The sequence below is a fragment of the Neoarius graeffei genome, chromosome 22 (assembly GCF_027579695.1).
Source record: "Neoarius graeffei isolate fNeoGra1 chromosome 22, fNeoGra1.pri, whole genome shotgun sequence".
In the NCBI taxonomy this organism is placed as follows: Eukaryota; Metazoa; Chordata; class Actinopteri; order Siluriformes; family Ariidae; genus Neoarius; species Neoarius graeffei.
In genome coordinates this window covers 11,359,045-11,385,328 of record NC_083590.1, presented here as the reverse complement: position 1 = coordinate 11,385,328, position 26,284 = coordinate 11,359,045, and the positions used below count along the sequence as shown (strand labels likewise).

The following is a 26,284-nucleotide window of genomic DNA, read 5'->3' as shown; positions in this document are numbered from 1 at the left end:
CATTCATCCTTTATCTATGCCACTTATCCATCAGGGTCTGGGAGAAGCTGGAGCAAATCCCAGCTGACTTCAGGTGAGAAGCAGGGTTTACCCTGGGCACATCACCAATTTACCACAAGGTTACACAGAAATGAATGACCATCACGCTCACATTCACACCTCTGGGGGATTTAGAGTTCCCAGTTAACCGAATCCACATGTCTTTGGACTGTCGGAGGAAACCGGAGAACCCGGAGGAAACCCACACAGGCACGAGGAGAACATGAAAACTCAGTGAGGATTGAACACATTAAACTAAAGAGATATAAATAGAAATCTATAATTTAATCTTTAAGCTGTATTTGTGTCATACCCTGTTAAAAACTTGGCAGTTGATGAAGATCAGATTGATGTCCCGCACAAACTGACCCACAGTTGTATACTTGTTTTTCTGCAGTTTGGCCTTCACTCTGTTTAGCCACATTGGGTTGGTGGTCACACTGCTGGATCTCCCCATCTGAACACAGGACAAGTTTTAACAAAGATTCTGTAAAGTAGGATCCTGTCCGTCATGCATGTGACCAAACATAGCATTTGCATTCTGTAAATTTTCTTGTGTTAGTTCAATAAACACCAGTGAAAAAATTTAGGACATCCTCAGGGAAGTAGAATAAATAATGAGTAAAATCATAGAAAGTGGGTTAAAACGTTAATGTGATTCATTGAGAATAAATTCTTACCCTTGTTGTAGGATTGCCAGTAAACACATGCTGTGTGTCCTCCTTATACAAACACAACAGCAAATACTCACAGCGCTGATGAAGGAAAAAACACAAATGAAGTGGAAACACAATTCTGTGTGCCATCTGTTTGTATGTGAGTGTACGTGCGTGTATACCATTATGTTTCCAGAAACAGGAATTCTCAAAGCGCCGTTCCTGTCCATGTGAATCCATAATCTGTGGTTAGCATTGAACACACACCAAGTACACATCCAGTTATGCCTGTAGCAAGAAATACACACACACACAAATCACCAAAATCAAAAACAAAATTCTACAAGGATTATTATTATCCATCCATCCATCCATCCATCCATCCATCCATCCATCCATCCATCCATCCATCTATTACCTGTAACCACTTATCCTGTGCAGAGTCATGGGTAAGCTGGATCCTATCCCAGCTGACTATGGGTGAGAAGCGGGGTACACCCTGGACAAGTCACCAGATCATCGCAGGGTTGACACATAGAGACACACAACCATTCACACGTACAGTCAATTTAGAGCCACCAATTATCCTAACCTGCATGTCTTTGGACTGTGGGGGAAACTGGAGCACCCGGAGGAAACTCACACGGACACGGGGAGAACATGCAAACTCCACACAGAAAGGCCCTCGCTGGCCGCTGGGCTCGAACCCAAGACCTTCTTGCTGTGAGGCGACAGTGCTAACCACTACACCGCCCCATTCTTCTTCTTATTATTATTATTATAATATTTTTTTCAGCTTCCTTAACTGAGTAACTGAACTCTTCCATTGCTGTAGCAATATTATATCTTTTAATGTTATCATCTTTGAATGTGAAGGGTGTGAAAGTGAAAACCGTGATATTGGGTTGTCCAGTATGATATAACAATATCATCGTCCCAACACAATATTACACTGCAACAATATCCAGTGGCCCGCAAAAACACCATAATACACCAATACAAGTTACGATGGAAAATATGGTGCACTATCTTCCTGCAATATCATGTGCTGTTAACAGAATGCTTACTTTCTGTCAAGGTAATTTTTTGAGTTAATTAATTAATTTCAATTGCTAAACTCTTTTAGTCAGTGGTGACTCGTCTACAGGGGCAGGTGGGTCAGAGCTCCTCTGTATTCTGTACATCAGCCATACAACAAATACAGGGTGTTTCAAAAAATTTGATCTCATTTCACAATCTACAACCCCGATTCCAAAAAAGTTGGGACAAAGAACAAATTGTAAATAAAAACAGAATGCAATAATTTCCAAATCTCAAAAACTGATATTGTATTCACAATAGAACATAGATAACATATCAAATGTCGAAAGTGAGACATTTTGAAATTTCATGTCAAATATTGGCTCATTTGAAATTTCATGACAGCAACACATCTCAAAAAAGTTGGGACAGGGGCAATAAGAGGCTGGAAAAGTTAAAGGTACAAAAAAGGAACAGCTGGAGGACCAAATTGCAACTCATTAGGTCAATTGGCAATACATCATTAACATGACTGGGTATAAAAAGAGCATCTTGGAGTGGCAGCGGCTCTCAGAAGTAAAGATGGGAAGAGGATCGCCAATCCCCCTAATTCTGTGCCAACAAATAGTGGAGCAATATCAGAAAGGAGTTCGACAGTGTAAAATTGCAAAGAGTTTGAACATATCATCTACAGTGCATAATATAATCAAAAGATTCAGAGAATCTGGAAGAATCTCTGTGCGTAAGGGTCAAGGCTGGAAAACCATACTGGGTGCCCGTGATCTTCGGGCCCTTAGACGGCACTGCATCACATACAGGCATGCTTCTGTATTGGAAATCACAAAATGGGCTCAGGAATATTTCCAGAGAACATTATCTGTGAACACAATTCACTGTGCCATCCACCGTTGCCAGCTAAAACTCTATAGTTCAAAGAAGAAGCCGTATCCAAACATGATCCAGAAGCGCAGATGTCTTCTCTGGGCCAAGGCTCATTTAAAATGGACTGTGGCAAAGTGGAAAACTGTTCTGTGGGCAGACGAATCAAAATTTGAAGTTCTTTATGGAAATCAGGGACGCCGTGTCATTCGGACTAAAGAGGAGAAGGACGACCCAAATTGTTACCAGCGCTCAGTTCAGAAACCTGCATCTCTAATGGTATGGGGTTGCGTATGGCATGGTCAGCTTACACATCTGGAAAGACACCATCAATGCTGAAAGGTATATCCAGGTTCTAGAGCAACATATGCTCCCATCCAGACGATGTCTCTTTCAGGGAAGACCTTGCATTTTCCAACATGACAATGCCAAACCATATACTGCATCAATTACAGCATCATGGCTGCGTAGAAGAAGGGTCTGGGTACTGAACTGGCCAGCCTGCAGTCCAGATCTTTCACCCATAGAAAACATTTGGTGCATCATAAAATGGAAGATACGACCAAAAAGACCTAAGACAGTTGAGCCACTAGAATCCTACATTAGACAAGAATGGGTTAATGTTCCTATCCCTAAACTTGAGCAACTTGTCTCCTCAGTCCCCAGACATTTACAGACTGTTGTAAAGAGAAAAGGGGATGTCTCACAGTGGTAAACATGGCCTTGTCCCAACTTTTTTGAGATGTGTTGTTGTCATGAAATTTAAAATCACCTAATTTTTCTCTTTAAATGATACATTTTCTCAGTTTAAACATTTAATATGTCATCTATGTTCTATTCTGAATAAAATATGGAATTTTGAAACTTCCACATCATTGCATTCCGTTTTTATTTACAATTTGTACTTTGTCCCAACTTTTTTGGAATCGGGGTTGTAATACCTTTGCCAATTCTTGTTCAATTGACCTCAAATTTTAACAGCATGTGTGGAAACAGGTCAAAATTTTATGTTTAATGTTTTAGGTATAGAAATGCCATTCACTGGAAAAGAAAAGGCTTTTTGTGTGTTAGAGTACGCTCGAACACAGTCGAACAAGATGTGTTATGAGAGAATTCTCTAAAAATGCACCAACTGCAATGCAGATTTGGTCACGGCACAAAAAGTTCAAGGTGTCTGTCTGTGTGTGTCTGTGTGTCAGGCAGCACGAATATTGAAAATCTGCAAAATCGTTCATGGAATCCACATGCCTTTGACTTTCTCATTCAAATTTTCAGGAATAAATCTTATATTTCTCAACATTCAGCCTGTTCAGTTTCATTTGCCGAGACTATGTAGTTTCTGGGATGTTTGTATCTCAAATAATGTCAAATTTTTTAAACACCCTGTATTAATCTTAATAAAATCCTCATTCACTAATCCATACAATATTACCTCTTTTTTGAGTGATCAGCAATTTCAAAAATGTTCTGTAAGATGCTCAGTAAAACCTACAGCTTATTTCCTTATAAAACTGCACTCATTGGACCTGCGACTACTAATATATATATATATATATATATATATATATATATATATATATATATATATATATATATATATATAAAACCAAAGGGTCGTCTCACACCAAATATTGACTTTGTTTCATTCATTATGGCTTACTGATTCCTGTTTATAGTATTTTTTTAACATTGAAACATTTCATCATTTTTAAGGCATTTTTGCTCGACAGCATTTCTTTACATGTGCCTAAGACTTTTGTACAGTGCTGTAGTTCAGCTAGAATTTTTGCTGAAATCTGGCAACCCTGAGTAATGATACAGGTATTAGGTCTTCTGTGTGAGTCTCGATGAGAAACACCCATTGTATTAAACAAAATCTATGGCCACAAGCTGCTGTTGTTTTTAGTAAACAACTAAATAAATTAAAAAACGGCAAGCATGAACTGCAAAGTCATTTCAGATTTAATGAACAAAGCTTCTTTTGTTGTATTGCAAAAGTTTTGCTCAGATTCTTGATTCAAATTTTAAAAACCTTATGTCTAAATTCTCTCTAGTTTTCTCTCTTTCTCACCCAAGTGTGTCCTCATGCAGAGTTGGTAGGTGGCAGCGATGGTGAAAAGTTCGTGGACACACATTGCAGCAGACCAGTTTACCCCCAGTGTTACAAATGTAGCACTGATTCAGCTGGGTCAGAAAATGAAGAAAACTGAGTCATTAAATGTTTATACTGTGTGTATTATGTAGTATGTATGAGTATTCACTTCCACATGAACAGTAGTAGTAATTAGTCATATCAGATGCTCGCTGGCTGTGCTGTGAAAACTGTCCATACAGACACTCATCTAAATTTCCAAGCCTGTCATTGCTTAACTCTTGAATATTTTCTATCATGAATAACCTCATTAAAAAGCTTATAATCTCTGCTTTCCAAAGAAATGGATCTGGTTAAGAGCCAACCAGTACTTTGGTAGTAACAGTAGGTTGAAGTCGGTACAACAGAGTAAAAACTCTACTCGCGGGACATCAGGAAACTGCCAGTGCTTTTCTTTTTGAGTCATGGGAAAGCTCTCTCTCTCTCTCTCATCTGATCAGTTTCCCACTGGATTACTCGTCATTATCAATCAGATCACTTTTATTTATAGGGATGTTCTCTTGCTCTCACTGTTTCTGATGAAGGATTCAGCAACATTTTCCATCTGCTAGTTTTGATGTTATGATTCACGGGAGACTTTGAAGTGAGTTAGCATAGCTTTACCTACTTATTTTTTCAAATCAAACCAATTCATGTAAATAAAAAACTATTTTAAAATATAACTGGAGTTGTTTTGATGAAAAATATTGAGATCTTAGTGGTCGGAATGAGATTTTTTTAAAAAAGGAAGTGAGAAATGCGTCAGTTTCAGTTCAGTTAATGTGAATTGCTTATTGGATGTGGCTCAGACAGTTTTTTCAAGGTTCGCCTTGAATGCTGTGAATATTAATCGAAACTAGAAAAGCACTCGGAGAGCGCAGACCTCTGCCAAGAATCCTTTAAAAAAAATCCAGGATCCAGAAGGTGACCTGGATCACCGCCAAAATTTAATGGATTGTTACTTGTGCCCAGTCACACCTCTGGAAAAAATTTCAGACCAATCCGTTCATAACTTTTTCCGTAATGTTGCTAACAGACAAACCAACCAACAAACAAACCAACGCTACCGAAAACATAACCTCCTTGGCAGAGGTAAAAATCATTTATATTCTTTCATATAAACACTAGTAGGTCCTACTGAGAAATACAAAGGCCTACAGAGCACAAAGAGGGGATTAGAAATAATATTTTATTACTTTTTTATTGAGTGTACCAATTTAAAATGTTTACCTAATTAGCATATTTCCTACTAATTAAATACTAATTTGCATAATTAGTTTTTAGTAATTTTTTTAAAAATTTGTATTTAGTATACAGCCATCTATGTTCCTGCCAATTTCCATGTAAATATCTTGAAAAATAGAAAAGTTATGAAGAAAAACATTTAATCTCATTGGTTAATAAGGCCCATTTTGGACCATGGGACCCTCAGATACCCCTTTTCCACCAAATCAGTTCCAGGGCTGGTTCGGGGCCAGTGCTGGTGTTGGTTCACAACTTGTTCAACTTGCGAGCCAGCTGAGAACCAGTTTGCTTTTCCATAGCTTGGGGTGCTAAGGGGAGCCACGTCATTACGTCACTGTATACGTCAGTTATGTCACTGCGTTTGCATAAACTTTGGCGTGAACATCGAAGCAACAACACCATGGAGAAGAAGAAGAAGAAGAAGCAGCAGCAACAACAACAATAATAGATGACTACTGCTTTACTGCATCCATGATATCTCGTCGCTTATTTAAAAATGGCGACCTTTCGCGTTCTTGTTATTGTTGTTGGTCTTAACAACTCCGCCCCCCACTGATGTAAGCGGTTCTTTCCTCTGGCCCAGCAAAGAGATGGTGCTAGCCTGGAACCAGTTTTTCTGGCCCCAGAGCCAGTTCTTTGTCAGTGGAAACAGAAAACCCGGTTCCAAACTAAGCACTGGCCCCGAACCAGCCCTGGGACTGATTTGGTGGAAAAGGGGCAAGACAGAATATTACAGCAGTTTAATAAAAATTATGCCATTTCTTCAATCTTTGATTTGTAATATCTCAAGACCGGATAAACATGTTTTAATTCTGTAAAAGTATGTTGTTCTGCATTCAATTCTGAATTCAATGAGAGCAGGTTCACGTGATTTGGACTGAATTTGAATTTTCACCTGATATGCCCTTCGTAAACCTGGAATTGCTTGATTAACACAGTATGTCTTAAGGTTAAGTACATAAACAAAACGGAGATATTTGTTGGTTGCATAATGAATAGGAATACTCTTACGCTTTTTTTTTTCAAGGAACAATATTGGATAATACCAGGTGTGGCTCCAGCTACAAGGGTTCTGGTAACTGTCTTCATCAGCTTTATTATAATAACCAACAGCTAAACTAATACAAGGTAGTTAAACTAGTCCTGATCTCAAAGTTGGTAAATTAATAGTGAATTGATTACACTTGTAGTAATTTAATAATGAATAAAAAAAATCATAAAAGCCACAGTTAAGAAGCTATTGTATAAGTGACAATGTTCACACAGCTAAAAGAATATATATATATATATATATATATATATATATATATATATATATATATATATATATATATATATATATATATATATATCTGTCTGCAATAAGAAAAAGATATTTTACTGAATAAAAGAATAACAAAATATTTAAAGGTCCCATGGCATGAAATTTTCACTTTTCTGAGGTTTTTTAACGTTAAAATGAGTTCCTCTGACCTTCTTAAGTCACCCCAGTGGCTAGAAATTTCATAATGTGTAAACTAAACTATGCCCAACATTTGAGAATGGCGCATCAAAATGGCGCGTTGATAAACTCTTCCCTTTACTACGTCAGCAAGGGAGATGATCCCCACGCCCCCCCTCTGGATTCCCACCCACTGTATGGATTGCCCCGCCCAGTTGTAGTGAGGAGACCATAGAGGACACAACAACATGGCATCACCTAAGCGAGCGAAACATGGAAATTGCGCTGTACGTGGATATGACAACACAGAAAAGAGTCTGTTTTTACTGCCGACGGGAGAGCCCCTGAAGACGCAGTGGCTTAATTTTATTTACTTCAATAATACGCCGTCGAGTCTACCTAAGACGGTGTATGTTTGTCGGAAGCATTTTCCTGAGGAATGTTTCCACAACTTGGGACAGTACAGGGCAGGTTTTGCACATGAACTGTCACTGAAGCCTGGGTCCGTACCAAGCATCCCTGCCGCATCAGCCACAAACAGCGAACAAGTAAGTGTATAACTGTTAAGTTGTTTTGCCGTGTTTTAAAATCGGTGCCACGTTAGCCTTGCAATGGCTACATTAGCTGTGCAGCTAACTGCTTCCTGCAGTTAGCCAGGTACTCTGCGCTACAAAACCAAAAAGCATGCAGCATGCTCTGTTAAACTGAGTTTAGTCTGGAAATTGACTGTAACTTATGAGCTTATGTTTTGCCGTGTTTTAAAATCGGTGCCACGTTAGCCTTGCAATGGCTACATTAGCTGTGCAGCTAACCGCTTCCTGCAGTTAGCCAGGTACTCTGCGCTACAAAACCAAAAAGCATGCAGCATGCTCTGTTATAATAGCCAATCAAAACAGTTTTTACAAAGACACCTACATTCTTTTTTTTAAGTCACTCGTTCATTTTATTTGTTTGTTTGTTCAGTAAAAACAGAAATATTTGTTGAATTTATTTTATTTCCTCACGTCGCACCTTAATGACGTCAGCGAGCGGTATTTTTCCCTTCGCGGTTTGTTCCTTCTCTCTCGCCATAGTAAGACACCCACATCCGCTTGTTCTGACCCACTGGAGGTAGCGTCACAGTGCTGTTAGCCAATCAGAGGTAACACGTTTACATGTCATGAATGTTAATGATAAGACCCGCCCCCACCCTCTACCCTTCCCCGCCTCCATGCTTCTCATTAGCAAAACGACGCACTGGGAAAAGGGCTGAAATGGGGCTTTCTCCCAGGAGGCTATATCTACGTGCCGAGGGTTCATTTCGAGAAAGGCTGCGGATATAACATCCGGAAACCTCCACGAGCCCATTTAAAGCATCAACAAACCACCATGCCATGGGACCTTTAAAGCATGATACAACTGGAAAAAGACTAAATAGGCACAGCACCTTCCGTCGTTTGACTCTGTATGTGCGTGGACACTTCAATCGACCATCCTTAAAAAAAAAAAAACAGGACAAAAAGGAAGGATCTTAACATTAATTTTTAATATTGCAATACGTTTATGTCTCTCAGTGTAGTACATGTCCATCTTCATAGTGACGGTCAAAGATGTAGATTTACCTTTAACAGTTTCTGCAGTGGGATGTTTTTGTAGCGGACGGTGAGTTTCCAGTTCTTGCTTCTTCCTTTTCCTCCAAGTCTCTCAAACTCATTTGGGGTGAACCAGCGGTCCTGGTACAAAATACACTTGTCCCCTATAGGAATAAAACTTTATTTAAATTCCAAGTTAAAAATGAACTCAACCCTCACAACGCTCAACTTTATTTCTGTGAAACGAGGATTATCACCATATGGCTTTATTTGTACATGTCTACTCATTGATTCATAATAGTTTATTAAAAATGCAACAACCTTCATTTTTGGCTGTTCAAGGGTTCACAAATAATTATGCAAATTACAGTGGAGTCTCGTGATTGAGGAATTCCTCAGTAAACTTTTCTTTCAGCAGGTTAATGAAACTGAGTAAAGTTCACATCTTACTCTTAGTGGTAAGATAGCATCCTTTGTTATCTTATATACCTTTCATATCTGCTCCAGATTTTGCTGTTTATCATTCAACAAAGGAGACAAAACAAAAACTGCCAGCATATTTACGCAGTTTCAGCTGGTTGACTATTATTTTTATGTGACATTAAAGAAATGTTAGATAAAATGCTACATTGTGTACTATAATGACATAATAGAAATATTTATTAGAGTGGCGGCTACAATTATCGACACCTTAACGATCTTTTGGCTGTTGCAAAAGTAGAAAAGACTTTCAATACGTAAATTGTGCATGAATAATTACTCAAACTTCCACTGGAAAAAAATATGAGTTGATTCCCAATTACTTAGCGTATCAGATCACGTCACACCGTTCCACAATTATTGACACCTTTGTCCACAATTATCGACATCCAGATGATTATTTATTTTTAAAAAAGTAAATTGGTATGTGGTATTAAGTTAACAAAACATAGTTTTTATTTAAAATTTGTTTCACATAGACTTATATTTAGTACAAAATATATTTTATATAAATATATCGATGTCGGTGTTTACGTAAATGAGGAAGTAATTCTAATGTTTACAAACAAATGAACTGATAATGTTTAACCTGTCAGAAAATCTTTTTGCTCCACTTTCTACCCACTTTCTAAATATTTTCGTAGATCACATTTTGTTAATCAGTCGCTGTTATTTGGATTAATTTCTAGTTTTGTAGTTTACCAATAAATGTCAACAGGAAATTGATATTGTAACCACATGAAAATCCAGGTCAAAGGTCGCATGTCGTTCCTCAAACCAAAATATAAAATGTCTTCTGATACTGTAATATGTGGTAGATATTTACAACAAACTGCAAAAAAAAAAAAAAACAATGGAATATTTCAAGAATGTAATTTTTTATATGCTAGGAATTTAATTCTGGTCTAATTCTTTTTGTTGCAATATCATTCCAAATACTCTATAAACATTCCATTCTGTTATGAATCAGAAAAAATTATAAATCACAGCACTTTTATTTTTTTTAAAGTACTTCATTTACTTCAACAATGTTGCACAAAGATCGATCCATAATAGTTGCAAATGTCACTTAATCCCACAGGGTGTCGATAATGGTGGACACCAGTGAAGGTGATCACTATTAACACCTCACATGACTTCTCAAATGCACGTTTAGGTACAAAATGGTGACTGTGAAATGCAAGAGTAAAGCCAGTATCTCACTGGGCTGTGACAGCTTGCGACAAATTGCGAACATCATTCGCGAGAGAGTTTCAAAAGTGTCTTGAAACATTCGCGGGGCTTCTCAATTTCCTCGCATGAGTTGCAAAGTGTCGATCCTTTGTCGCTGAAATTTTGAACATGTTCAAAAAATTTGCGTGACAAAATTTCTCTCAAAATAGCGCAAATGAGTCGCTGGTGTCACAAAGCCATCACAAACCCTTCTCAAGTCAGTTTCCGTGATACAGGAAGTGCGAGTTCAGCTCACTGGGCTGCGACTAGTTGGAGACACAACAATTGCGATAAAATATGCAAATATCAATTCAGTGTGATTCCAAGTGAAAATTGTCACTAATTTGCATATTTTACCGCAATTGTTGTGTCTCCAACTAGTCACAGGCTGTTGCAGCCCAGTGAGATACTGGCTTAATAAACAAGGAAGGTTTTAACATGGAGATCATGAAATATCGGTGAATTTGATCAGTCAAACCATGTCCATGATCTTTCCACCATGCTTACCTGCGATGATAATGTTCGGGTTTTCCTCAAATTGCTGATTGTGCTGAAAAAAATTCCATTTTGGGTAACGAGCTGTGTCATCAGATGACAAGATCAAAGGGCGAGGGTGGTATTCTGGTTGATTAATTAACCAATAATAACTGTTGTAACTGAAACTCAGCTTTATAAAATTGTTTTTTATTGGTAAATCTGAAAAGGTGTCGATAATTATGGACTGTCGATAACTGTAGCCGCTGCTCTAGAATTTTATTTATTTTTTGATTACTGAGACAGTACAGAACATGTGAAACCACACTATTAGGAAAATGTTTAATGATATGCAAAATGAAAGGTACCTCTCGCAAGCTTGTCTGGATATAATGTGCCTTTTTTGTCTCCGCAGGTAACAGGAAGCTCTCCTTTCTTTAACAGTAGGGCTAAGAGGAAGAATGTCATGTCATCACTGGTCATGTTGCCACTGACTAAATAACCTGGACAGACAAACACTCTGGGACTCTTGCACTGATTGTGGAATAGTGTTTTAGATTGTCTGCCTGGTTTTTAAATAAAATCTGCACTTGATTCCAACATCACCATTTCTGTGATACGCAATAAGTGCCAGTTAAAGAGCAAGTACATTGTTTTAACATTGCTTCCTGTTCATCCAAACCCATTTTAACACTTTCAGATGTTATATTTCTCATCTCATCTCATTATCTCTAGCCGCTTTATCCTGTTCTACAGGGTCGCAGGCAAGCTGGAGCCTATCCCAGCTGACTGCGGGCGAAAGGCAGGGTACACCCTGGACAAGTCGCCAGGTCATCACAGGGCTGACACATAAACACAGATAACCATTCACACTCACATTCACACCTACGCTCAATTTAGAGTCACCAGTTAACCTAACCTGCATGTCTTTGGACTGTGGGGGAAACCGGAGCACCCGGAGGAAACCCACGCGGACACGGGAGGAACATGCAAACTCCGCACAGAAAGGCCCTCGCTGGCCATGGGGCTCGAATCCAGACCTTCTTGCTGTGAGGCGACAGCGCTAACCACTACACCACCATGCCGCCTGGATATTATATTTATTTCATTCTTTAATTGCTTTCATAATTTCATGATAGTTATTTTCTTCTAATTCGGTCTCATTTTCTATCAAATGTGCTTCAGAAATGAAAACATTAAAATCGAGTTATCCAGTGAGATTGTTTTGTTTGTTGTGTCTAGGCTGAGAAGAGTTTAGAGCTGCTCACTCATTGGTTAGGACTTTATTGCCGGGACCACAGAATAGAAACCACACAGAATGCGTGACAGTGCCTGTGACGTCATCAAACGTGACTAACGATATTTTCATTGGCCGCCATATTGGATTGCTCCCACAGCAGCATGAATCCCCCGAATGAAGCAGTGAAGGTTCTCTACATGATCTTGATTACACCTGCGGAGACAGATGTACGAGAGTCCCTTCTGCCCAAGCAGCTCAGAGCACAGATGATGATATCGATGATTCAGTTATTTGCATGTCAACTCAGATTGATGGCTAAAAGAAAACTGAAGAAGGCAGCTGCTACCCCTGTATTCCATAATCTAAACTAAGCACTCAAATTTATAATTTTCTTTATCACTTCAACAGAATGCAGCACTTAGCTCAGTACATTCAAATTAGTATGAATGCAAGTTCAGGGAGGCGAGGTGGCCAAGTGGTTAGAGCGCTTGACCGCCAAGCGAACAGTCCCCGGTTCGAGCCTCGCCTTGGACGGTGATCTGGGGCTCGCCTCCTGTCCACCCAGCAGTGAATGGGGGCCTGGTGGAAACACTGGGGAAGTTAAAGGCGGCGAGGAAAGGAACTGGCCACCCTACCTCACCATGCCGACGACCTAGACAGAGTGTGCTCTCTAACAGGCACTCCCCAACGTACGTACGAAAACGTATATGGGACTCTTTGACTTTTGGCAAGTTCAGATCAGCCAATGAAAAATGAACAGAAAAGACAAAGATCAAGCATGTTAGACATGTATTTATTAAACGCAAAGGACAATACTTGTACATGAAATTCTTACAAATTCAAACAAGCGAAAGCAGTATGTAAAGGATATGGTGAGTTCATTATAAAGTATATACAGATGATTGTGATTTATTATAAACTCAGCATGTCAATCGAGAGAGAAAACAAAAAGAGATGATATTCAAGCTGTATGAAATCACATGTTCATGAGAGGTTAAAAAAAGACGTTAAGGTGTACTTAAGCAAACTGTTACAAACTGAAGCTAATGAAGAAAAGATAATTAGAGTTGCCCATCATGAGATGACAATACATGTGCTTACTTCATTTACTTTACTCAAAGTTATACCTGGCACTGCATAGGGCAGCAACTGGGCTTATCTTTGGTCAATTGTATGCCGGCCAAGGTGTGAACCTGTCCATCCTCTTTGGTACTGATTCTATAACAACCAAAGATAGAATGTTGAACACATCAGGCAATTTCCCATAATCAATTTCCCTTGATCCTGTTACACTCAGTGTTACATAGGGTAGCAACTAGACTACACCATCTCTGGTGATCTTTGGCCTTTCATTGAACACTGGCCCAGATATGACACATCTCCCTCCATTCAGCCTTTACAGTCCTCTTCCATGTCGTGTTGGGACATACAGTGACCATGCAATGTATAAATTTTATTCAAAACTCCAGCATGTCAATCAGTCAATCGAGAGAGAGAGAGAGAGAGAGAGAGAGAGAGAGAGAGAGAGAGAGAGACATGCAAGAGAACCACAAAGAATCACATGTTCACTTTTAATGATAAGTCAGCTCTGTGGGCATTAACATTCCACTTCAGGCACCTGAAATATGAAGAAAAAACACAATGTCAATCTTCCAAAACACTTACATACATGCTATTCTTGCAACTACAGTTGTAATTAACAAAACCAGAGCAAGTGATGTTACAAGTATTATTAAGTTTATTTATTTTCTATTTTTATTTTATTATACTAATTTACAGGTGAGTATACAAAAGAAGTTGACGTCCCCTACTAGGCCAACCCTGGCTGTTTTGATGTTCTGATTCAGGAAATAAATCCGAGATAGGCACATCTTTTATTTACAAACTGATATGTTTTGGATAATATAACTGATATTTCTGACAGCAACTAATAAAAAAAACAAAGTGGGGTGACTAAAACCCAGGACTGTAAATAACAGTCAAATATCAAAATGTAAAGCTTATCAAGGAGAGAGAAAAAATAGGCCTTCTCATGAATGGAAATTTAATGATAGAAAAACAATGAATGCATTATAATTGATAACTTCTCGAGGAGACACACTCCTCCAGCCCACAAAACTTGCACCAACCTGTCTCGGGGAATAACTAATTTTTTTTTTTAAATGGAGAAGCCAAAACCCACACTTAGTTTTCCTATAAAATATGTTGGTTTCTCATATTACTACCGCTACCGTAACTATACTTGAAAAATATATTTAGGACAAAGAGATTAATAATTGTATGGGTTTTTTTATGGCACTTTCGTGGGATTCAATAGAAACAGGATTTATTTAATGTTAACAGTCGCTTTGTAGATTACCAATTGTTGACATAAGTTGTCATGGAGAAGCCGAACCCCAAATTTAGCGAGTTTCCCAATAAAATATGTGAGTCTCTCAAATGATTACCGCTAACTATGCATGAAAATAAAATGTTCAAGATATAAATTACTAACACTGAACCATGAATGCTACAATAATGACAATGTCACTGATAACTCAATGTGTGTACTTACATGTCCTTGTTTTTCTCTGGGTGAGGAAAGCGATGAAATCGTACATTTAAACCCGTCCTCGGATCAACATCCCTTGAACTTCGGTTGCTACAGTTAATAGCACTGCAGTAGCACTTGTTGGACGTCATTCCGAAAATTTCCGAAACCGCCCGAAGTGCTGTCGCACATTCTGTGTGGTTTCTATTCTGTGGCCGGGACAGAAGGCCATGGCAGTGTATGTTTATGCAGGAAGTGACAGATGAATTAACCAATCAGATTTTGATTTATAGTGGGAGGGATCAAAAATGTATTGCCCTCAGCCTTCTCAAAGGCCAACATGAGCTTAACCGCGAGTCGGCGCCATCATCGCAGCAGTAAAGCTACCTTCCAGCCGGTGTAGCATTCATCAGTAGTCTTATAATAGTCTAATAAAGTGGTCAAGCCAGTGCTATCGAGGGCTACAGGCTAACGACCGAGAGACTAAGATTTCTGTCCCCAGACTGAATGTGATTTCTGTTCCACGCTGCATGCTCACCATAGTATTTTTCACTCAGACTTAAGTATTCATTTAATTCACTGAGTTAATTTTAAAATCAGCATCGACAGCTACACACAACAGAGCGACCAGGCAGCCTGCTGCTAATCCCTTACAAAATCCTTTACCCTGTTGCTTTTTTGATGTCTGGCTAAATTTTGGCTGCACTCAAGTCCCAGCTCTAATAGTATTAGTTCGCCACTGCCTTTTAGGTAGGTTACTGAGAAATACGTGAATCTGCAAATATTAAGAATTGCTCATTTTTAATCTGTTTGTACCAATAGCTAAATGTTAGCAAGTTGAATTGGAGTGCTTTTCAGTTCAAATAAAAAATTAACTTACAATATAATGATAAACAAACTTTAACCCAAAAAATCTCATCTCATCTCATCATCTCTAGCCGCTTTATCCTGTTCTACAGGGTCGCAGGCAAGCTGGAGCCTATCCCAGCTGACTACGGGCGAAAGGCGGGGTACACCCTGGACAAGTCGCCAGGTCATCACAGGGCTGACACATAGACACAGACAACCATTCACACTCACATTCACACCTACGCTCAATTTAGAGTCACCAGTTAACCTAACCTGCATGTCTTTGGACTGTGGGGGAAACCGGAGCACCTGGAGGAAACCCACGCGGACACGGGGAGAACATGCAAACTCCGCACAGAAAGGCCCTCGCCGGCCACGGGGCTCAAACCCGGACCTTCTTGCTGTGAGGCGACAGTGCTAACCACTATACCACCGTGCCGCCCCTCAAAAATCTTATACTCTCAAACACATTGCAGTAGTAACTCATTGTCTATCCTCCAGACAGGTGAATATTTAACCATTCTTTTCCTAAACTTATCATTAGGTGACACTCCAATTATTGTCCCAGTACTAAGATTAAAGAAATCCTAAACCATACATTAAATGGCACATTTCTACTGACTCACAGAATGTGGGCTTTAATTTCTTCTGTCTGGACACAGAGGAAGGGCCAGGTTCCTCTTCATCTGCGTCTTCACCAGTTTTCTTTCTTTTTGTTGTGCCCTTCTTTTGCTCTTGCTTCTTTTCCTCTCTCTGAACGTCCTTATTCCTGCCTGGTTTTGGTGCATTGGGAAGTTTTTCATCAATCTTATGGAAATCTAAAACAAGAGAACCAATGTCCTATAAGATAGTATTCAGAATGAACAAAAAAAAGCACTCTGTGGCAGCTGGGGCATGGCCAAGCATCAGTTTGTGAATGGAGGGCGGAAGGTGAGTGGTACAGTCAGTACACCTGTTGTCAATTAATGTTGCGTTTGTGTATTTTGCAGTGAAAATGGAAGGTAGAGAAGGAGGGAGAGAGTGACAAGAGGGGAGCTCTCTTGAGGAAGAACACGTGTGTGTGTGTGTGTGTGTGTGTGTGTGTGTGTGTGTGTGTGTGTGTGTGTGTGCAAATGCAAAGCTGAATAGCAAATTAAAGAAAATAAAGTTGTATGTGAACACCATCTCCTGCCTGCTGTGCTTCAGTATTTCATCCACAACAGGGAAATACTACAGTGGTGCTGAAATCCAGGATACTGAAGAGAACCACCGATGGAGTCCTCCCCATTTAAGGACTTGATCCATACCCTCGCTACTGCCCAACAGAACCAGCATCATCATACATGTCAACCTATACGGAATGTCCATATTTTATACGGATTTGATTCAATAAACGTAGTATACGGGCGTATAAATAAAGTTATACGGATTCTTTAAAAAAAACTTCAATATTTATTTAGAGCTATAATCAATTCCCACGACAGCCAGTAAAGAGTCTTATGAAATCGCGCGTTATCTTGTGGTAGCGAGACTTCGTTCCACTTTTGATCATGCGCACACCGCATTGCGAGAATCCCGCCAACCCGGAAGTCATAGACATATAAACATAGACGCCGCCTTCTGCGTAGAATCATACGTCATCCTCGCCGCCATATTGGATGTGGCAAAGTGGCGATTCTGAGAATAAAGATGCCTCATTCATGTGCTGCGTTTAACTGTACCAACAGGTTTACCGTCCAAACGAGATCACATGGGATTACCTTTCACAGGTGAGACTGGAAAAATACTTTTCATTGTATTTGGTCATTATAACGTAATTTTACGAACAGATTTTCCTGACTTTGTGGCTAATATGAAGTCTCGTGCATAATAGCCGCTCGGTGAAACCTGTCTCCAAACAACGAAGTATTTCCTTCGTAACTACGCTGATAACACTTTGTGTTTTTGTCAAACATTGGAGCTTTGTATTCATTCTGAAGGTTTATTGTTATTAATATTGAATAAAAAGTAACTGGGATATATCATTGTTAATTATCATTCACATTTTAGGCAAATTATTTTAATTTGCATCTTATACGGATTTTATAAGGGAATTTTGGAGGTTGGTTATACAGGTTTGATTGACCAAAGGTTGACATGTATGCATCATGCACTGGTCACCCTCTGGAAGGAGCAGGAACAATGGTTTGAAGCCTTGATGCTGGCCCAGCAGGAAGATCGCCAGGCGTTCAGGCACCTGCTCGTGTCGGTGGGGTCCTCGACCATGAACATAACATACCCTCCCTATGTCACCCTTACCAAGATGGGACCACACAATGATCTGGAGGCTTTCACTGCACTCTTTCAGCAAGCAGCTGGTCAAGCAGCGCACCTACTACCGCTATTAACTGGGGAGGTGCAGCTTGCCACACAATAGCCACACAATAGCTCCCCACCAACAGCCACGCCCCAGTGAGTGAGATGAAGCCATCTATGAGAACCTAAAGCGAGCCATCCTACAGCGTGTCAGCCACTCCCCAGAACAACATCGTCAGTGCTTCCAGACACTGACTTTGGAGGAGGTCTGCCGGCTGTTTGTGTTTGGACAACAGGTCCGGGATGCCTGCCGGCAGTGGCTGAGGGCAGACAACTGTGATGCTAAGGGGATCATCGACCTGGTGACACTGGAGCAGTTTGTCACATGACTTCCAGAAAGAACAATGGAATGGATCCAGTGTTACTGCCCGGCATCGCTGGATCAAGCCATTGAGCTGGTGGAGAACCATCTGGCAGCGGTTCCAGCGGTAGGTGGACACGTCGCCTCTTCTTTCTTTCTCTCTCCTTCTTCCTCTCCTTCCCATCTCTGCCCTGTTCCCCCACCACAGAGGTTCCCCCTCCAGCCGGCCCACTGCACCTGTGATATCTTCTCGTCTGTCCTTTCTGTGTCTGTGTCCCTCCCCCCCCCCACGCCCCAGTGAGTGAGATGAAGTCTGGGCCGGTATGCTGGTGCTGCGGAGAGCCCGGGCATCTCCAGGGTCAGTGTGCCACAATGGAGGTGGGAGTGGTGGTCTGGATCCCCGATGCACCAGAGACTGCCCCCAATCAGGCTGGAGCATATCGTATACCAGTGAGTGTGCAAGGGGATACGTATCATGTGTTGGTGGATTCCGGCTGTAATCAGACCTCAATCCACCAAAGTATGGTGCAACGTGAGGCACTGGGGAGAGCACAAGGGGTGAAGGTTTTGTGTGTGCACCAGGATGTTCACAATTATCCCCTAGTGTCCATCCACATTTTATTTTGGGGAGAAAAACATAGCATCAAGACAGCTAATCTGTGTCTTACCCACCCTCTGATCCTGGGGACTGATTGGCCGGGGTTTAGGGAATTAATGGCACATATAATGGGGTGGGTCCTGCAAGAATACATCACTGGGGGATCCCAGTGTAGCATTGACTGGGGAAGCTGGCACAGAGCCTTCTATGTCAGTACCGCACCAGGGCAATACGAGGAGTGAGGAGCAGCTCGCCCCTCCTCCCTCTCTTGGGGATTCCCTCGAGGATTTCCCCTCAGAGCAGTCATGAGACAAGACTCTGCATCATGTGTTTGACCAAGTGAGAGTAATCGATGGTCAAACTCTCCATCCAAATGCGACACCCTCCTTCCCATACTTTGCTATTATTAAGGCTAGACTACATCGAGTGATGTAGGACACTCAAACCGGTGAACAAATAACCCAGTTGTTGATCCCAAAGGGCCGTAGGGAACTTGTATTCCATGCGGCTCACTTTAATCCTATGGCCAGACACTTGGGACAAGATAAGACACTAGCCTGAATAATGGCCCGGTTCTATTGGCCAGGGATTCGCAGGGATGTCCATCAGTGGTGTGCGGCATGCCACGAATGCCAGCTAGTAAATCCTGCAGCCACCCCAAAAGCGCCTTTGCGCCCTCTCCCTCTAATTGAGACCCCATTCAAAAGAATTGGCATGGATCTTGTCAGGCCCTTAGAACTGTCAGCATGAGGATATTGGTTTATTTTAGTTCTGGTGGACAATGCGATATCTGGAAGCGGTGCCTCTCCGCAATATTTCAGCACATAGTATTGGGAAGCATTTTTCCGTGTTCTCTCCCAAGTTGGGATTCCGAAAAAAATCCTGACTGACTAAGGCACTACCTTTGTGTCATGTACACTTTGCAAGCTGTACGGGTTATTAGGAATTAAATCCATTTGCACCAGCGTTTATTGCCCACAAACTGATGGATTAGTGGAACGATTTAATCAAAAACTCAAAAATCTGATTTGAAAGTTTGTAAGTCAGGACCCACGAAATTGGGATAAATGGCTCGAGCCCCTGTTATTCAAGTACGAGAGGTCCCGCAAGCCTCCACGGGGTTTTCACCCTTCAAACTATTATATGGGTGAAAGCCATGCGGCATTTTAGACATGCTGCGGGAAAATTGGGAGGATGGACCTTCAATGAATAAAACTGAAATTCAATACATTCTCGACCTGCACGCAAAACTCCACACCTTTATGCACTTAACCCAGGAGAATTTGCGGCAGGCACAGGAACTTCAAACCCAGCCATACAACAGGGACATGTGCATTAGACAATTCACCCCAGGAGATAAAGTGCTAATATTATTGGAACGAGGAGGTTCCTGTGGCATTGGTGTCGGTAGTTCCGGAGAAGGCAGAGCTGGGGCCGGAGGTTAAAAAATGAACTACTCAAACCGCTCTGGTCCCCTGTGGAGACCACCTCTCACTGGCCCAACTCACAGAGGTTGCTCGGTTGCAAGAGGAATTTTCTGACATGTTCTCATCCCTTCCCGGTCACACCCACCTCATAGAACACCACACTGAAACGCCCCTAGGGGCGGTGGTTCGGAGCCACCCCTACTGCTTACCTGAACACAAGAAAAAGGTGGTTCAGGACAAACTCAAGGCCATGCTCAAAATGGGCATAATTGAGAAGTCCCACAGTAACTGGAGCAGCCCGGTGATCCTGGTTCAGTCCGGTTCTGTGTGAATTACAGAAAAGTCAACGCGGTGTCTAAATTTGACGCATACCCAATGCATCGCATTGATTAGTTGCTCGATCGGTTAGGCACTGCTTGATTTTATTCAACACTGGATTTGACAAAGGGATATTGGCAGGTCCCCTTGACTCCTTGATCCCAAGAGAAAATGGCCTTTTCCACTCCATTTGGATTACACCAATTTGTCAGGCTTCCTTTTGGGCTATTTGGGGCTCCCACTACGTTCCAGCGGCTCATGGACAAGATCCTCTGCCCCTATGCTGCTTATGCGGCAGCCTACTTTGATGACATCACATATAGCAATGCCTGGCTGCAGCACATAGAACACCTTAGAGCCGTCCTAGAGTTGCTGAGGCGTGCGGGTCTCACAGCTAACCTGAAAAAGTGTGCGATTGGGTGGTGTACAGCACAGTATCTGGTTTTCCACTTGAGTCACAGGCAGGTGCGTCCCCAAATTGACAAAACAGCAGTGACTGTGGCCTGACCAAGGCCCAAGACCATAAAGGGGGTGAGACAGTTCCTGGGACTGGCTGGCTACTATTGCAGGTTCATACCTAATTATTTGAACGTCACCAGCCTGCTGACTGATCTCACTAAAAAGGGAGCACCAGACCCGGTCCAGTGGACAGAGCAGTGTCAACAGGCCTTCACTAAGGTAAAAGCTTCATTATGTGGGGGGCCACTCTGACTTCTCTCTCCCTTTTATTTTACAGATGGACGCATCGGACAGAGGGCTGGGAGCTGTTTTGTCCCAGAAGGTGGAGGGCGAGGAACGTCCTGTGCTGTACATCAGCCGCGAGCTCTCGATGCAGGAAAGTAAGTACAGCACCATCGAGAAGGAGTGCCTAGCTATCAAGTGGGTGGTCCTCACTCTCAGAGACTACCAGCTGGAGCACCCTTTCACCCTTTGTTCGGACCATGCGCCCCTCCAGTGGCTCCACCGCATGAAAGATTCCAATGCACGGATCACCCGTTGGTATCTCACTCCCCGGCCTGAATCGGGGTATGTGGCAGCGGGGGCATGGCCAAGTGTCAGTTTGTGAATAGAGGGTGGGGGAAGGGAAGGTGAGTGGCAAAGTCAGTACACCTGTTGTCAATTAATGTTGTGTTTGTGTGTTTTGCAGTGAAAATGGAAGGTAGAAAAGGAGGGAGAGAGCGACGAGAGGGGAGCTCTCCCAGAGAAGAACATATGTGTGTGTGTGCACAAATGAAAAGGTGAATAGCAAATTAAAGAAAATAAAGTTGTGTCTGAACACCATTTCCCACCTGCCGCACTTCAGTATTCCACCCATGTCAGGGAAATACTACACATTGACTTAACTCCAACAGAGATAAGAATTCATATCCAGTCATCCAGCATTTGTAGAGTGAAAAAAGTGAAAATACAACTGTGAAAGTATAACAAAAAAAAAAGAGTACATAAAGGGAAAGAAATGGAACGACTGACCATCCAGAAGGGTGTTTCGGAGCAAACGGAGAGTGGGATATTTCTGCTGGATGTGATCCTGAAACACGCAACTCCAAAATATTTTCATATGTTCTCCGCGGTTATCCTCCAGCCAGTCCAAAATCTCATACACACCTTTCTCCTTTCTCACTTTATTCCTCATCCTCATGACCTTCTGCAGAGAGAGAGAGAGAGAGAGAGAGAGAGAGAGAGACACTCAAGGTCCCCATTAATCATTGGTATACACAGTGCATATGTCTAAGTAGTGTCTACAACAGGTGAAGGCACAATGTGGGATTTATTAAAATGAGCATTTGCTTCAATATTTGTGTATATTTAGGCACAGCTTTGAGCATATATACTCAAATACCTGTGCAAATGCTTTCAACATAAAAAATTAAAATTCCACCAGATTATGTATTTAGTTTTATTAATCCAAAAAAATTACATTCAACTAGACTGAATTCTCACTGAGAAAATGCAATGTGCTTGCTCAGCTGTAGCAGAATAGCTATCACGCTAACAATGCTAAGGCTAACATGCTAACAGCTAGCATGTTAACATCTTAACAATTAGCATGTTAGCATGCTAACATGCTAATGCCTAACATGATAACAGCTAGCATGCTAACACAATAACTTATAGCATGCCAATATCTAGCATGCTAACAGCTTGCATGCTAACAGCTAACATGCTAATAGTTAACATTCTAACATGCTAAGATTAACATGCCAACAGCTAGCATGCTAACATGTTAATGGCTAACATGTTAATTGTTAGCATGCTAACACTTTAAGGCTAATATGCTAACAGCTAGCATGCCAATGAATGACATGTTAACTGTTAGCATGCTAACATGCTAAGGCTACTATGCTAACATACTATGGCTAACATGCAAACAGTTAGTATGCTAACATGCTAAGTCTAACATGCTATGTGCAACATTATATGATTTACATTAAAAAAAACCCCTAACATAGGCATTAAAAAGCACAGCTTAATAGGCCTGCTACTTCCGTTTTACTAATCACAATAGAAATATTTACTTCAGGAAGAGGTGTCTTTGCACATTTCCTGGTGGGACGAAGAACAAAGATCTGCGTCTTTTCTTTACATTCACACTCCGCTACCATAGAGCTTCTGTTCTACTGAGGTAACTGCCTGCTGGAGATCTCCACCTCATGAACTGATTTACCTCAAAGCACTGACACTGAAGGCTGCGTTCATAAATGTTAAATAAACAAAGTAAAATGTTTAAAAAATTAATAATAATAATAATAATAATGGGGCAGCACGGTGGTGTAGTGGTTAGCACTGTCGCCTCACAGCAAGACGGTTCTGGATTCGAGCCCCGTGGCCGGCGAGGGCCTTTCTGTGCGGAGTTTGCATGTTCTCCCCGTGTCCGCGTGGGTTTCCTCCGGGTGCTCCGGTTTCCCCCACAGTCCAAAGACATGCAGGTTAGGTTAACTGGTGACTCTAAATTGACCGTAGGTGTGAATGTGAGTGTGAATGGTTGTCTGTGTCTATGTGTCAGCCCTGTGATGACCTGGCGACTTGTCCAGGGTGTACCCCGCCTTTCACCCGTAGTCAGCTGGGATAGGCTCCAGCTTGCCTGCGACCCTGTAGAAGGATAAAGCGGCTAGAGATAATGAGATGAGATGAGATAATAATAATAATAATAATAATAATGGGGTGGCACGGTGGTGTAGTGGTTAGCGCTGTTGCCTCACAGCAAGAAGGTCCGGGTTCGAGCCCTGTGGCCGGCGAGGGCCTTTCTGTGCGGAGTTTGCATGTTCTCCCCGTGTCCGCGTGGGTTTCCTCCGGGTGCTCCGGTTTCCCCCACAGTCCAAAGACATGCAGGTTAGGTTAACTGGTGACTCTAAATTGACCGTAGGTGTGAATGTGAGTGTGAATGGTTGTCTGTGTCTATGTGTCAGCCCTGTGATGACCTGGCGACTTGTCCAGGGTGTACCCCGCCTTTCGCCTGTAATCAGCTGGGATAGGCTCCAGCTTGCCTGCGACCCTGTAGAACAGGATAAAGCGATTCAGGAAGCGAACAGGATAATCATCATCAGTGGAAGTGGGTGGAAGGGATTAAGCACAGTCATGTGATGATTGTACACTTTGTGTACTATCCCTGTGTCGCTCACTCAGTCTTCTTCTTCTTCTTTTGGGTTTAATAGCGGTTGGTATGCCAGCTTAAAGGTGCATTACCGCCACCTACTGGATTGGGATGTGGAACAGAAGCTTGGCAGGAAACCCCCCAAAATTTCATCTATTATACCTCATCTCATCTCATCTCATTATCTCTAGCCGCTTTATCCTGTTCTACAGGGTCGCAGGCAAGCTGGAGCCTATCCCAGCTGACTACGGGCGAAAGGCGGGGTTCACCCTGGACAAGTCACCAGGTCATCACAGGGCTGACACATAGACACAGACAACCATTCACACTCACATTCACACCTACAGTCAATTTAGAGTCACCAGTTAACCTAACCTGCATGTCTTTGGACTGTGGGGGAAACCGGAGCACCCAGAGGAAACCTACGCGGACACGGGGAGAACATGCAAACTCCGCACAGAAAGGCCCTCGCCGGCCACGGGGCTCGAACCCGGACCTTCTTGCTGTGAGGTGACAGCGCAAACCACTACACCACTCTATTATACCTGTTTCTTTTAAAAATGTAATTAGTTGGCCATGTGTCCTAATGCCTTACCTAAGATATTCTCTAGTATGAAGTTAAGTGCTTCACTTAGTTCAGGGGTGTCAAACTCATTTTGGTTCAGGGGCCACATACAGCCCATCTGATCTCAAGTGGGCCAGACCAGTAAAATAATTGCAAAATAACCTTTGTCAACTCCAAATCTTTAGCATTGTTTTTTCAGTAGGCTATGCTTTATGCTTCAGCCTACATTTGTAGCCTACATAATCACTGATCACAAGGGATCTAGATTATTACACATTTTTCACAGAGAGGCCAATGGATTTGAAATAAAATGCATTTCACTCTCAAACAACTGGTTTATTTTTATACAGTTGAGTGAATACATTTTTACATCTGACAACCTGAACCAACTCCCCACACTAATGTTGGCAAAGGCAGATTGCTTTTCAGGGCACACGACTTCTGCAGCCTTCAGCATGCATTTTTTCACGAGTTCACCATCAGAAAATGGCTTGGATGCTTGCACCAACTCGTTTGCAATAAGGTAGCTAGCTTTCACTGCTCCATCACTGACCTCACGGCTGCGAGTAAATGCAGACTGCTGTTTCTTCAGACCAGCTAACAATTCGTTTACCTTCTCTTTTCTTAATTGTCCATACAAATTGTGAAATTTTTCTTTATGATGAGTCTCATAGAGGCGCTGAATATTATATTCTTTGAGCACTGCAACCTGTTGATTACTAGCCAAGCACACTGGTTTTGTATTCACCTCTGTGAATAAATAATACTCAGTCCATTTTTCCTGGAAAACTCTGCACTCTACGTCAACTTTTCTTCGTTTTGACAAAGACATTTTGGTAATGGGGGTATCACTCTTGATAATTTTGATAGCAACTTAATAGTAGTGAGGCAAGACTGCCATTCATGGAATCAGACAGCATATCTGGGCACATTGCTAAAATGTACTGTTTATTTCCTGATCTCTTGTTATGTCAGTGCTGCTTTTTTTGGCTGCCCCTAGCAGCTGAATTGAGCATTTCAGTTATTTATTTAAAAATTCACAAGTCGTCACAGGAATGGGCTAGAGATTTACTTTTTTTTTGACATCCTTAGAATTTTTTCTCTACAAGTCTGGGGTCGGATTAAACCACCTAGAGAGCCAGATCCAGCCCGCGGGCCGCATGTTTGACACCCCTGACTTAGTTTCTTTCTCTCTTCCTTATAGAAGTCACATTCCAGTATCACATACTGCACTGATTCTAGCTGATTGCAATGTTTGCATAACCCAGTCGGATGTTTTCCTATTACATGAAGTGTCTTGTTGAGTGCTGTATGTTTTCTTCTTAGACGAGTGATGATGGTTTCCTCTCTTCTGTTTCTCCCCACCTTTCTCCCAACACCCA

The 26,284-nt window shown here is 41.6% G+C and overlaps 1 protein-coding gene across 1 annotated transcript in view; it reads right to left on the bottom strand.

Moving 5' to 3' along the window:
• Window positions 1-26,284, bottom strand: part of LOC132870279 (uncharacterized) — an 89,919-nt gene that overhangs the window by 60,932 nt on the left and 2,703 nt on the right. The window contains exons 2-10 of the mRNA XM_060903916.1: window positions 22,216-22,390; window positions 16,394-16,585; window positions 11,517-11,597; window positions 9,013-9,146; window positions 8,838-8,885; window positions 4,666-4,778; window positions 878-983; window positions 720-794; window positions 353-496 (exon numbers count right to left, since the gene is read on the bottom strand). Coding sequence (XP_060759899.1) covers window positions 353-496; window positions 720-794; window positions 878-983; window positions 4,666-4,778; window positions 8,838-8,885; window positions 9,013-9,146; window positions 11,517-11,597; window positions 16,394-16,585; window positions 22,216-22,390 — 1,068 coding nt within the window. The remainder of the gene's footprint in view (window positions 1-352; window positions 497-719; window positions 795-877; window positions 984-4,665; window positions 4,779-8,837; window positions 8,886-9,012; window positions 9,147-11,516; window positions 11,598-16,393; window positions 16,586-22,215; window positions 22,391-26,284) is intronic.